Source organism: Sprattus sprattus (genome assembly GCF_963457725.1).
Source record: "Sprattus sprattus genome assembly, chromosome: 11".
NCBI lineage: Eukaryota > Metazoa > Chordata > Actinopteri > Clupeiformes > Clupeidae > Sprattus > Sprattus sprattus.
In genome coordinates this window covers 22063098-22078097 of record NC_137909.1, presented here as the reverse complement: position 1 = coordinate 22078097, position 15000 = coordinate 22063098, and the positions used below count along the sequence as shown (strand labels likewise).

Sequence of the window (15000 nt, the reverse complement as noted above, 5' to 3'; positions counted from 1 at the left end):
AGCCCTCTTTGAAAATCACCCCAGTGATGCGGCTCAGTCTCAGCAGCAGTGATGTGGAGAGAAGCCAGCTGTGCCTGCTGTGAGGAATCCTTCTGTCAGAACGTTTTAACAACTGAGTGACGGATGCAGATGCAAAGAGGGATGATATTCCCAAGTCCTGTGTCTAAAGTGGAATAAAATACGGAGCAGACTACGGAACAGATCTGTCCTGAACTGGTGCAGATCCAGACCTCATTAAAGCTAGTTCTGGTCTTGAACTGGTGCAGATCCAGAACTCATTAGGGTTAGTTATGGTCCTGAACTGGTGTAGATCCAGACCTCATTAAAGCTAGTTCTGGTCCTGAACTGGTTTAGATCCAGACCTCATTAGGGCTAGTTCTGGTCTTGAACTGGTTTAGATCCAGACCTCATTAGGGCTAGATCTGGTCCTGAACTTGTCTAGATCAAGACCTCATTCGGGCTAGATCTGGTCAAAAGTGTCTCTGTGCAGCTCAGTGTGTTGTTTGAGAGAAAAGTAGATAACTGAGCTTAAGTTACATTTTTCAGCATATCTCAACTGCTGCAGTAGCAAGTGTACGTTCCACAGTATAAATCAACTTTGTGAGACTTGGACTAGATGTTGCTTATTTTGACAGCAGTACGAAAAGACCATAAAACGACATTACCAAAATTCTTCTCATTACATTTTCACCAAATAGGTGAACCTGAATAAAGGAGTCTCTCTACTCCTCAAGTTTATCTAGCAGACGTATTTCAGGTCAGACGTTCTGGTGTAAATCTTGATTGAACTGTAATTACGATAATCTTGAGTAGCTAAATCAGGTGTCTTCAGCCAATCAATAGCTCTGATGAGTTAGGTCAGCTACGCAAAGCGTAGAGCAGGGCCAGCAGGATTAAGAACCTCTCTCCGGGCACGCTCACACATGCAGGCGTTTGTTCTTTTGAATCAGGCCTCCTTCCAGTGTGTTAAGTCAGAATATAGTCATTCCCCCAGGATCCACACCAAAATAATCACCTAAAAAAACAGGTGTTTTGGTGCAAGTGAGCGTATTGTAGCAGAAACACAAAGTAACCAATGAGGGAGCAGTCTGCCAGCACGTGGATTTTAAAATTTCGGGTACATTCGGAAAAAATGTGAAAATGTGAAGGCAAACTAAACCCACGGTATTATGCAACATTGGAGCAATGAGAAACAATTTAGTACCAGTTGTGGATCCAAGCAAACAAGCCATAGGTCGGAAAACATCCTCAGGCCATCTCTGATGCAATCCTGGAACCACAGCATCTCTTGATAAAATGTGGTCAGAAGCGGCTTGGAACGGCTCTTGCTGTGTGAGGTAATAACATGTGTGGAGTGGCCTCTTGCGGAAAAGAAATGCAAGTCAGGCTTTTTCCCTCTGTTAAAATAGAGATTCTTGGACGGTGTGACCACTGAAGCAAAAACAATGCTCTGGTCAGTAAAATAAGCCTCTTGTTGCATCGCTGGAGTGTTCCTCGAAGCAACACAGTGAGGACTGAATTTGCACTCATCTTCTCTGTCCTTCCCCCATCTGTCTCTTCTCTCATCTGATCTCTACTTCCCCCTTTCATCACTCGTTCCTATGGCATTTGGAATGGTCAGCCCTATGTTTAATCATACTAGTGGACTGTACCATCTGTCAGAGGACCAAAGATAGGTGTTGGGAATTTGATGTGGTATGTTGCATAACCGTGCCACATATACGACACATGTAGGCATGTCCGACAATACATGCTTCTGCGTGGAACAGATAGTGAGGCATATGCATCATCACTGGGTCTTATGCTATGCGACATGAATGTCAACATTTGGTGACAAATAGTGATTCAAAGCTCAGGACAGATGGTGCAGTTGGTGCATGAAAATATGGGGGGCGGCGACAAAAACAAGTCCATGTTTTTTTTTATTTGTTTTTGGGCTTTTTATGCCTTTAATTGACAGAGCAGTGAAGATTGTGACAGGAAATGAGAGGGAGGAGAGGTGGGGTTTGGACAGGAGAAATGGCATCGGGCCGAATTCAAACCCGTGACCTCCTTGAGCGTCAAGCCCAAATGTGGTCGGGGCTACTGTTTGAGCCACAGTGACCCCCTCCATGTGTTTTTTAACCATGTTGCCTGTCAGTTTATGGAGTAGTCAGATCCCTGAAGATGGTGAAATCTTAGAAGTCACAGCACTGTAATTAACCTCACCTGTTGTCATCTGTTGTCCTGTCAGATCTTGCATCTCTTGGCCTTTTTCCATGTATTGTTGTGTATGCAAAAGTGGTATATTTTTGTGCTTGAATTTGGCTACAGCTCTGCAATTATGCAGCCACTATGCAACTATTCAAGTTTGCCGACTGTCTTATGCCTTATTCCTCAGGTTTAACTTTGAAGATGAAACACCAACTACAAACTTTGACAACTTTCCCTCTGCTATCATGACAGTCTTCCAGGTGAGCAACAACTTTTTTCTCTTAATCATTTTATACTTCTGATTCTGACTTATTAGAAAAGAAAAATGAGACCGATACAATGCATTGTGTGCTTTCATAATGAGGAGTTATGGAGAAAAAGAAGCTATCCTTCCACAACATGATGAAATGCTGCTGCCTAGGGTTGAAATCCGATTGTCTGCCACCCACAGATTCTGACAGGAGAGGACTGGAATGAAGTGATGTATCACGGGATTGAATCCCAGGGGGGCGTCCACGGTGGAATGTTCTCCTCTGTCTACTTCATCATCCTCACTCTTTTTGGAAACTGTATCCTGTGTGTGCACTCCACAGAGAGGCGAGAGGGAGCGGCTTGCCGATTTGCTTTATTTTAGTAATCTCCATCGTGCATGTGTGCCAGTGTATCTCCCAGTGTGAGTCCTCAGGCATGTTTCACCTGAGGAACTGCCATGTACAGTTGTATTCAGGTATTTGTTTGATTTACGATTTAAACTGATCCAGTCCTCAGTTTAAAAAAAAAAAGCAGGATGTTAGGTGAATATTCACAATCAAATTATCTCAGGACTCCGGAGCTGTAGATCAGTATATTTATTACAAACAACAATTGCAATCGGGCTCACTCGCAGCACAAGGATGGAAGTGTAGCAATTTCACTAACATCGCACAGGGTTTATATACTTAAGATGTATCTTACTCTGACGTCATAAATGTTTCTAACGTCCGCAAGAATAGCCACACTCAACTAAAAGCCCCCTTGTGTCATCCCAACTGCACTTTTTGAAATGAAAAAGGATGTCAGTTTTACACAGAGTTGAACAAGCACAGTTCGACCCTTCTTATCACCTCTGAGCTCACCCAAACATAGAGCTCATCTACGCATATGCAGACTAAGTGGCATCAGCACCTGATAATCTTAGTTATACACACACAGAAAAGCCTTGTTCATGCGTACATAAGCACATGATTCATACAAGGTAATTATTAATACAAGGCACTTGACTAATAAAGTCAAGATGAGTGTTTCAAAATGATCTCTATCACAGGATGTTTCAGATAAATGTCTTTATGCAGGTGTTCAAGCAAGGTTATTCTAAGGCTGACTTTCGGAGCTATCTTCTCAAATGTAAAATTGCTTTCACAGGAAATGTAAGGACACCTGTGCATGGAACCTGTACTGTATCAATCCTATAGATGTTTTGGTGTACCTTTGTTTGTATTTGGAAATGGCAGAAAAATGTATCATGGGAGTGATAATCCTGAACTTAAACCTCACCAGACACTCTGCTAAATGTATTTTTGGCCATTGCTGTCGACAACCTCGCTAATGCGCAAGAACTCACAAAGGTAAGCCAGCTCTCTGAGACCTATCACCTTCTGACTCCCCGTTTCCCAGTAAGCCCATTGATGAAAAGGCTCAACACAGGCAATCAGAGGTCTTTGAAATGCGTCATGACGACAGTGCTGATGCCACAACGTTCACTCCTTGGTCCGCTCGACAGCACTTCACGCACCTGTATCTGCTGTTGCAAACAACCCTGTGGTAGCAGGAGAGTCTCTTTGAACAGTTTGCTTGTTGAACTTTGCTCATTCATTATTGGTCTACCCTTGTAAGTCATTTCTGATGAAAGCACCTCGCAAATGGAAAAAGAATAATTAGCTGCCTCAAGGATCAGGGTTGCGTAGACGTCTGTTTGACGTCATTCCTAGTAAGCCTTAGTGCACAGGCATTGTTCAGAAGAGCTGCTCGAGATAAAGGAGTCATTCAAAACAGTCCTCCTGTGACTGATGGATAAAATAAAAGGTGTATAGAGTGCATCAGCATGGCCCAGCAAAACAGGGCACGCAATTTTGATGTTACCAAGGAAGCACAGAGAAGTGTTCTCAGAAATGGAATAGAAGTGTTCCCAGAAATGGCATAGAAGTGTTCCCAAAAATGGCTTCTGCAATTCTCAGATTGTTTTTCCCCTTCCTCCTGGGTAAGGATGCCACCAATTTTACTTGTCCTTGTATACTCATATATGGCCTACCTGTCACATTAAGCATTGATGTTATCTCAGCACTATAGATAGTAATGAGGCATTACACATATCCTTGCTCATGCCATTTTAGACCAATCAATGTCAGTGCAACTACATGTAGTTCCTGCTTTGATGCTGCTTTGCCTTTGACTGCTCATGCCCCTCCTCCCCATGACTTTGTGGTGTATTGCTATTGGCTAGGACGAGGAACAGCAGGAAGAAGAAGCCAATAAAAAGCTGGCCCTTCAGAAGGCCATGGAGGTGAAGGAGGTCAGTCCCATGTCAGCGGCCAACATCTCCATCACAGCGTAAGTCTGCAAAAGTAGATCGTAGATGTTCCTTGGTCTTTGGTCTTTTGACTGCTTTTTGCTTATGTATGTCACAGTGTTGTCCCTGTGTCTTATCTGTTTTTTGAGTTTCAAGTAGCATATACACTCTGTGTCACTTGCTTTTTTATATATAAATGTGTGTGCTGCCGTATTCTGGTGCTCTGGGGATATAATGTTTGTTTCCTTATGGACAGGGTTTATCGCCAAAAATGTGTACTATTCCTCAGAGGAATATTTGATGAATGTTTGCAACTTGTGAATGCACAGTTTCAGCTATGTCTTCTCCATCTCAAAGGACACAGTGGGCGTTGTGTCTTTGAGGCATGTAATTATGTCATTACTCATTTCATTGCTAGGTGTCTTCATTCAGGCACCTGTAGATTTGTTAGCAAGCTTACCTGCTGTTAGCATGACTAGTTCTTTAAAAACACTCTGTTTAACTGTGACTTGTCTTTGGCCGATAAGGTCCCATGTGCGTGTGACTGAAGATGTTTTTTTAAATTGTGAGGGTAAAAGCAAATTAAACGTTCACACTTGAGTGTTTCAATCATAATAATTCATAATGAGTTTTGCACAGTTTGCATGTGTGAATATCTCGACCATAGCCTACCATCTTAAAGCACTTTCATGTCACCCTTTGGTAATGGCCACAGTCAACATTCCTTCCTACATATGTGCTGGCAGCCACTTTTCATTACTGTTTCATGACACGAATCATCTGTCATCACATTTGTACTCATTACCTAGTCTTTACTGACTAGCAGATGATGAAGAAGCAGCACTGCAATATTCCTATATCCTCCCATGCCTCATTTACTCATTACTCATTTTAGTTCACGGTTATTTATGTATCGTTTAAGGAATCTGAAGCACTCGGGGGAAGTGAATACATTCCAGAAGCTTTTAATATCTATTGGCTATTTAATTACAATTACAGAGAAATGCTTATACATTCGGGTGAGTCAAAATGGCTGCCTTTGGGCTGTTTCTTGTAGATGTTTACAAGTAATCACACAATCAGTATGGACAAGTAAGGAGTCACATGATTAATGTAGAGAGGTAAAGTCACATGAATGACAATGCGATACCAGGCTGAGGAAACCACACATTTAAATGTACTGTCAGGTTAAAACGGTGATAAAAAAAAAGATATATATGGAAACATCTTAATAATTCAGATTTCAATACATACAGGAAACATCACACATGATGACTAAATCAGAGACAGTTACAAAAAAGGGGAGAAGTCCACTTCCCCCTTTAAACAAGGTTAATGCGTAGCTTTCAATGTATCCTAAAAGATTCTCTTTGTGAGACAGTTATTTATGCTGCTATTTTTAAAATGGAATTATTTTCAGCCATGCAAATAACTGCAAGCATGTCTCATGCTGATATGATAGACATTCAGATACTTCTCCACCGTTTTCCCTGAATCTTAGATGACATGGGCTCCAAATTATTTCGATTTTTTTATGTAGTTTATTGTAACTTCATGTAATCATAGTATACTTGTTTTCATCAAAGGGTCATTTTCAATATGGTGCACTGCTCATTGTGTTTCCCAGCCACTGTTACAAATCTATAGGATATCTATTAGGTCAGTATCATCTGCAAGATGGCTGTGTTAATGTGTTTTTTTTTCTAAATTGGTGTGTTTTTAGCTTCTGAAATAATTTTTTTTTTTTCACAATGAACACCATTGTACCACTTTGCGATTTCCGAGATTTCATGAACTAATTTGGGTTTAATAGGCTGAAATGGCTTTCCCTTCAGAAGAACTGCTGACCCTTTGGATGGCACTAACCCATTACCAAGGGAAAAACATGTTGTTCTATTCACTTCAGGGAGGGCTTGCTTAAATAAGGCAAATTGAGACACCGTTTTTGTTAACACTGCGTGTTCTACATCTGTGAAACACATATGCTTTTGATGTTTCATTCTGTTTTTCTGTCTCATCTTTACATAAATGTTGGGATGTTGTGTCATGGCTATTAACATTTTCCTTTTTTTACAATTTTAGCCATTCAGTGTTTTAGTAACTCTGTCATTCAGGCCCATTTGATACAAGTACTTGTCAAAACCTGGAAAGAAAAGTAGCATCTAATTGTTTCAGATGAATCACAATTGCTGTGTCATATACATTTGTTTTTTTTTGTCTTTTTGTCATGTGTGTTGGTGTTACCAATGTTTGTGTTTCTCTGTCCGTTCAAGCTAAGCAGGAAGCAGGTGGACTGAGTCAGGATGTCACCGTCTGAGCTCCTCTCTGTGGCACACCCTAAAACGCACCTTTCTGTTCGGTTCTGTTCTGTTCTTGTCTCATCACTTGTTGTTGTTTCTTTCTTTTGTTTTGCATGTGCAGTTTTGTAAAGCAAAATCGAGGGGCGATCTCTCGCAGCTCCTCCATCTGCAGCGCTCATTCACCGTGAGTTTTTGCTCTCCGTTGAGATATCGTCAACCTCGTTTCTCCTCCTCTCTTCTCCTCTCCTTTCCTCCAATTCTCCCCCCTGTACTTGCCCAGCATACCCTCCTCTTTTGTCCTCCTCTCATTTTCCTCCTTCTCTTCTCTTCTTGTGTCCTTATCTCCCCCCCTCCCCATTCTATCTCTCCCTTTCTCTAAATCTCTTTCCTCCACCTTTACCTCACCTCCTGTACCCACGTCCCTCTCTCCTCCTACTGTCTTGCTCCTGACATGAAGTAGCCTGTTAGTAGCCTGTTAGCCTGATCGATGTGTTATGCTTCAGTAGATGGGACTTGTAGTTCTCTGGTAGAACTTAGGTGATGATGCACTGCTTTAGCCTCCTAGCTGGGCATGTGTATGTTTCCCCTCGTTCACTGCATGAACAGCCTCATTGATTTACTGCATGCTGGCCCTGTGGCCGTGTAGAACAAGTTTGCAAGACCTAGTTGGGCATTGCGTGAATGCCTCACAGCTACAGTGTGGCAGCTTTGTGTGTGACTGATTCACACTAAAAGTACCCACGCTAAAGAATAATGAGACATTCACTGGGGTGAACTTATTACCACACTACACTAAAGCTCAAGAGTATATCAAGAGAAGCACACATAAGACATCAGAGAGTTTAGGTGGATCTTAGGTAGGCTGACATGAGGTGCAGGCCCATAGTCCTCCCGTCTTAGAAAGGGGCTGACTCTTGAATGAATGTGTGCCTGATCAGATGTGTATGTTTCTCAGATTAGAGATCAGAGCCGTGTCTGATCCAGAGTCAGGTTATGTGAGGTTTGAGACAGGGTTTTCTGTGTGTCCCTCTCATTTGTATTGTCCTCATTTGATGCAGCACCTATCACAGTGTCTTGAGTATATGTTTCTTTGTGTGTATTTGTGTTTCTCTGTGAGTGAGTAAATGTGTGTGTGTGTGTGTGTGTGTGTGTGTGTTTTTGTGTGTTTATGTGTGTGTGTGTACTTGGCATTGCCAACAGACTGGTCTACTAGCCTCTGATCAGATTCCTGTCTGTGTTCTTTTAGCTGTTATAAATGTTCTGTGTAAGTCCCCTGTCTCTTGTGTGCATTAACTGTTGTCTTCTGTCTCTCCCTCCCTCCCGCTGCTGTCTGTGGTTAACCTGTCTGTCGCTTACCTGTCTTCCGTGCTGCTGCGCTGTGTCACACAACCCTTTCCATTGCCTTTAGGAGTTATTTGTACTCCCCTTGCCGCAGCTACATGAGGTACAGTTCCCCCATAGTCATGTAATGAAGTCACAGTCATACATGCTAATGACCGTCACATACAGTGGAAGTTGCACAGTGTCCCAGACAGAAAGTGAGATGCCAGCCTGGCTCCCGCATCTGCATCTAGGTTACCGCTACCATGACGATGCCTCGTCTCTCGTGACTGCGAGCAGACGATGACTCACTGCCCTAATGGATGTTTCTCCCTCCTCAGCCGTCTCCCACGTGTGTTTTTTCCTTTTCTTTTTTTTTTATCCTTTCTTGGTCAAAATAGTAACAAAGGAACACGGTGACCTTTTCTTTTCTCAACTGTTTTCCTCACTGCAGTGTGCGCTGTCTGAATTAGCACCATCTAATCTCTCTGCTCAGATAAGCCATCCTTGATTCCAGGCAATTGTGCTGAAATAATTTAAAAAGTCATGGAAGTTCAAAACAGTTTCACATCGGTGATTGGCAACTTGCCATCCATCAACAAAAAACCTGCGAGGCTAAGGTTGCTCTGTATTTGAGAGACGGACTGCACCTTGAAGAAATGAAAATGTCACCCGAGTTCCTTTTTAAACTTTTTTTTGATCACTAAAGTGGAGATCAGGGGCGACCTAGTAAATGAATGTGCTGACCTGTGGAGATATTGGGTGGTTATTTATTCAGGCCAATTAGCTTTTTTAATGAGTTTCTGTCCCCCTCGGTAGAGTCAGGCTAATAGAAAAGGACGCGGAGCTCAGAAGTCAGGTGACTTTAATAAGGTTTTACAATAACTCTTATTTCATCAGTTTTGGACCGGCTTCGTGTTTGATGTCTTGCTCGAGTAACTTAAAACACTTGGCACCAGTTCTAGTGGCTGCAGTGTGTTGGCAAACAGAGGCACGCAGTGCACAGAGGCTTGCTTTAAGTTTGGAGTGCTCATAAAATGCCACGGCAGGATTGATGTGAATCAAAGGGCATTAGGCCTGTTTATGTAGACAAGGCAAAGGGATGGAGGGAAAGTTGCCAACCGTGTAAAGAGTGAAGTGCCAAAGTGCTATTAGTGGAAGAGGAGGAGTGATAGCGACCTGCAGTAGTGTCAAACGTGAATATATACTGCCCCTGATCAAAAGAGAAAAAGTACGCAGAGTAGTTTGAAAGGGAAACAGAGGAAAGATTAGTAATTGGTATATTTGATCCAGAGTGGACAGAGTTAAAACAGTCTCTTAAAGAGAGAAGAAGTTCTGAAGTACAGGGATGGTTGATACTGGGCAGATTAGGGGGGGCAGCAGCTGGGCGGTGTTGATATGACAGATGACTGCCTTGAAGGGTGTGAACCCAGGAAGAGGTCTGTGATTGGAGGAAAGGACCTGCGCACATTATGATACTTTCTGAACAGATGTCTTTTTGCACATTTCTTTGCTATGAAAAATCCAGTTTCATCTTCATAAGTAATTGAGGCTTTATGGGTCAAAAATAGGCTACATTTGTTTATACCATCTGCCATATTCCATCATTTCCCAAAGGCAGTTTTCATCGATTAATATGGAACTAGAGTTCCGAGTCCGACATCCTTTGTGTCCCGTGTACCCTCAAACAGTCCTAAGAGTCTGTCTTTACGCACAGACCCTGTTTGTAGTACAGGTGTATGAGTCAATGGAGCAGGCTAAATGAATATTTCCCATGGTCAACCAACTTCTGAGCACACCCATAAAGACCATCTTTATTATTGTGTGTGGTTGTTTTTCCTCTTAAATTATACAATTGTTGTTTTTCCTCTTAAATTACACGATTGTTCTCATGCCTGGTTGGAAATATAGACTCTGAAAGCCTTTTTTCTTTTTATCGATGCCACAAGATTGTTTTAGCGCAAGCTTTTTCATATGCCCTCTGGTAAACTGAAAGTTCAACCTGCTGTCGTGCTTCTGAAGCAGCACTATTTAGCAGATAAATAAATCTGTAGTTTGCAGTGAAGTAAATCTGTAGTGGTTATTTTTTGGACCATATAAACTACTATTTCATGTAATATGTTACAGTTACATAATGCAGTGTCCTAAAAGATGGTCCCTTTATGTATGAGAAATTTGTAACGCACATAAAACTGGAAAATTGTGAATAGTTTTGTTGCTAGTAAGACTTTGTCTCAGAGGCCTGTTTTGGTCATGTGGCTCACGTAACACAAATAGTAAAAAACTAGGTTTTATCTAAACTATTTTGAGAGGTAAAGAAGGTGAAACATCCTTTATATATTTCTACTTAGAGACTGTTTGCCACTTTTTTGAGCCTTACAGGCACTAGCCATTCAGAACGGTCATGCTTGGATAAGCCCAATGCCTCATGTTTTAACACTCAACACAGTAAAGACAAGAATTGTGTTACAGTACTGATGAAGACTTTGGGGGAAAACAGGTAATAGATTGAATAGAGTTAACTATAAATATCTTCCTTGCTTATGAGGTTGCTTAGCAAACAATAAGCTATGAGGGTGATAAGTGTGGGTACAACAAGAGTGATGTACTGAAGAGCAATACAGCTAAACAGCCAGGTTTCTTTACACTTTAACTTTTTCAAATGTAAGGCTTATGAAGGTGTTTTATAGTCCCTCAAGGGAGGTCTCACCAAGCTGCAGTGAGTGTTTGTGGACCATGACTTCTGACCTGTGACCTTTGACCCTGTGCCGTGCGCAGCAAGGAGGGGCGCTCGCTGAAGATGTCGGTGTGGGAGCAGCGCACCACGCAGCTGCGGCGCCACCACCTGCGGGCCAGTAGTGAGGCGCTCTACAACGAGCTGGAGCCCGAGGAGCGCCGCCGCCTCTCCTCCGCCCTACAGCTGCGGCCCGACATGAAGACACACCACGACCGCCCCCTGCTGGTCGAGACGGGCAACGGCACAAACGGAGAGGGCAGCGGTAACGGGACTGAGAAACCACCGAGGCCGGCAGCGGACGGAGAGGCGCAGGACGATCAGTCGCAGTCGCAGCAGGCGGCGCACCCACACAAGCACCACCGCCACAGGGACCGCTCGGCCCACGAGAACGGCGAGGCCCAGGGGGAGGGCCGGACGGGCAGCAGGCACCACACCCACCACAGCCGCAGCCGCGAGCGGCGCGAGGGGAGGCTGGAGCACAGCCACAGCCAGGACGGGGGCCCTAACAGTGGGCACAGGCACCACCACCAGGGGGGCGGATCTCCGGAGGAAGATGGGGGTGAGAGGGCGAGGGACAAAGACAGGGAGCACAGGCACCACCACTCCCACAGGCAGTCCAGGGGCGAGGGCAACGGGGGCCTGTCCAACGGAGGCCGGGGGGAGAGGCGCAGCCGGGCCCACAGAGACGGAGAGAGGGAGGCTAACGGGGAGCGGAGGAGGCATCAGCAGCGGGTGCTGAGAGCCCAGTCCACTGTGGAGGGAGAGGAGGGCAGGGAGAATGGAGACAGTGAGCGGACCAAGGCCCACAGGTGGGTTAGCGCTTGTTATTTTAGTGCTTATTTTAGCTTGGAGACGAAGGCATTAATAAACTGCACTCACAGCATGACTGCGCTATTCCATGTCAATTCAGCAGATTTTGGTTTTGTTTTTATAACTTCCCCACCTCAAATTCTTAAGTTTTTTTTTTGTCTGGTGGAAGATAAGTCAGTGTGATGGAGAAATCTCAAATGTCATTTACATTTCAGGGACAGATACTCCGACACAGACGCTGACGGGTCGGCCACCAGCCCCTTGCAGTCTCCCTCAGAGCTGCTGCCTGTCTTGGAGAAGCCTGAAGATGCCGACAACCTGAAGAACAACAGCCGAAGTGGCCAAACAGGCATCCACATCCCTGTGACCATCACAGCCCCTCCTGGCGAAACCACCATCATTCCCAGTCAGTATCCTCTTCTGTTCCTGTAGGCTTATAGCCGCTTGTATTTTCACACTAACAGCAAACTACCCAAGTCATTTCTCCTTTAAGATCAGCTTTAGTATTTCAAAATAAAACATGTGACAGCTTCACATTAATCAGTATGTATATATATATTTATATATATATATATGTACCGTATGTTTATATGTATATATAACTGTATGTTATGTGTGCAGTGAATAACCTGGATGGGGATAGCCTCCTTCTGAACGAGGAAAAGAAAGAGCTGGAGGATGAGGAGGAGGAGGGGCAGAATGGGCCTAAAGAGATCCTCCCCTACAGCTCCATGTTTGTGTTCGGACAGACCAACCCGTAAGTCTCGCCAGCCAGCGCAGGACAGGGGGATGGATGGAGGGATGAATGAAGAGATGGATTGAGGGATTAATGAAGAGATGGATGGAGGGATGAATTAAGGGATGGATGAAGAGACGGATGGGTCGGAAGATAGATTGCTGCATGAGTGAGTGGAAGGGTGGACAGACAGATAAATGGTTAAATTGACGAGTAGATGGATAGCCGGCGTATCAGTTTGTCTTTCCATCCACCCCCCTCCCTCTCCATCTGTGCTAGGATGTATAGTCGTAGGCGTGGACTGTGCTGTGATGAAGACTGATCGACTGAGAGCCTGATGGCTGATAATGCTGTTCAGGTCTTACTGTAGCAACACCTTTTCTCATACTGCACTGCGTCGGTTAAGTGGTGTGAATGTCCTGTATGATTATTCATGGACATGCATAACTCTAAGACTGGTGTGGACTGCATGTTAGTTGAGTTGAGTTTATGTAACTGTGTGTCTGGTTGTGTAAGGCGGGAGGGTAATGTTGGCTGATGTTGTCTAACTCAGGAGGGTAATGTTGGCTGATGTTGTCTAACTCAGGAGGGTAATGTTGGCTGATGTTGTGTAAGGTGGGAGGGTAATGTTGGCTGATGTTGTCTAACTCAGGAGGGTAATGTTGGCTGATGTTGTGTAAGGTGGGAGGGTAATGTTGGCTGATGTTGTGTAAGGTGGGAGGGTAATGTTGGCTGATGTTATGATAGGTGTGAGGGTAATGTTGGCTGATGATGTCTAACTCAGTAGGGTAATGTTGGCTGATGTTGTCTAACTCAGGAGGGTAATGTTGGCTGATGTTGTCTAACTCAGGAGGGTAATGTTGGCTGATGTTGTGTAAGGTGGGAGGGTAATGTTGGCTGATGTTGTGTAAGGTGGGAGGGTAATGTTGACTGATGTTGTGTAAGGTGGGAGGGTAATGTTGACTGATGTTGTGTAAGGTGGCAGGGTAATGTTGGCTAACTCAGGAGGGTAATGTTGGCTGATGTTGTGTGAGGTGGGGAGGGTAATGTTGGCTGATGTTGTGTGAGGTGGGGAGGGGAATGGGCAGGGTAATGTTGGCTGATGTTGTCTAACTCAGGAGGGTAATGTTGGCTGATGTTGTGTAACTCTGATGCCCAGGGTGAGGCGGCTGTGCCACTACGTGGTGAACCTGCGCTACTTTGAGATGTGCATCCTGCTGGTCATCACTATGAGCAGCATCGCTCTGGCTGCTGAAGATCCCGTGCAACCCGACGCACCGCGGAACCAAGTGAGACACAAACACGCGCAGACACACGCACACACACACACTCAAAACCCAGTGAGAATGCACACACAACCTCTCACATAGACACATGCACAGCAAACCGAACTGAGCACGCACACAGATTCCCACATACACTAAGCACACGCGTAGCAATGCTGATTCACCACACATGCTCACACCACAGCACACCCATTCTGCTCATAGTGCCTGTAGGACTGTCTTCACAGATAGGGGTTCAGCAATATCGGCTTAACCTTAATCCTATACAACTGACTCTGTAAATACAGATGTAGATATTGGCCTGTGAGTGGGTCGGGCGGCTGTTCCAACCCTCTGGTTGAGCAGCCTCTCCATGGGCAGTGGCGCTTCCGGCTGTTGAGGCTCTGCCTGCAGGGTGATTGGTGGTTCGGGCTGTCGAGTGAGGCCCTGGCAAAAGCACCCGAGGCTGAGCTTGACGACCCTGCGGCCCCCTGTTGGAGCCTCACGCCTCCTGCCCCTCAGCCTGAGCGATTTATTTGATTTCATCAGCAGCTTGGCTGCAAGCCTGGATGCCCCCGCTCAGTGTGTGAAGCCTCTCCTCAGCACTTATATATGCACTGAACCTTCATCAGGCCACAGTCCATCAACACACACACACAAACACACACACATGGACACACACACACACACACACACACACACATACACACACACACACACACACACGGATACATGCATTGCTTACAGAGAGACACATGCAGAAACACACACACACACACATGCCCACGCCCACACACAGGCACACACACTCAAGCACATACATACAGAGTATTACAGATACACATGCACAGGCAAATAAATACACACACACAGCCTCTGGATCCTCCAGTTTGTTCTTTTTCCGGCTCACTGCCTCATTCATTAGGATTGACTGGTCCGTCAGAGTGATTTGGACGGTCACAACTTGATAGCTATCTGGTCCTGTGAGTGAAAAATGTGGCTGATGACAAAGTGTTTCTTTACAGAAATGTGTAGAGGCTTTTTCATGGCAGACAGATACGTATGTGACACATATGTGATACGTAGCCAGTGCT

The 15000-nt window shown here is 44.6% G+C and overlaps 1 protein-coding gene across 1 annotated transcript in view; it reads left to right on the top strand.

Annotated features, from left to right (window-relative positions):
• The window catches only part of cacna1bb (calcium channel, voltage-dependent, N type, alpha 1B subunit, b), a gene marked incomplete at both ends in the record, with an annotated part of 146147 nt that overhangs the window by 90282 nt on the left and 40865 nt on the right, over positions 1-15000 (top strand). Inside the window, 9 exons of the mRNA XM_080847519.1 lie at positions 2381-2453; positions 2645-2762; positions 3730-3797; positions 4673-4779; positions 7160-7222; positions 11137-11904; positions 12121-12311; positions 12527-12662; positions 13801-13930. Of these exons, the coding sequence (XP_080703645.1) occupies positions 2381-2453; positions 2645-2762; positions 3730-3797; positions 4673-4779; positions 7160-7222; positions 11137-11904; positions 12121-12311; positions 12527-12662; positions 13801-13930 (1654 nt within the window). The remainder of the gene's footprint in view (positions 1-2380; positions 2454-2644; positions 2763-3729; positions 3798-4672; positions 4780-7159; positions 7223-11136; positions 11905-12120; positions 12312-12526; positions 12663-13800; positions 13931-15000) is intronic.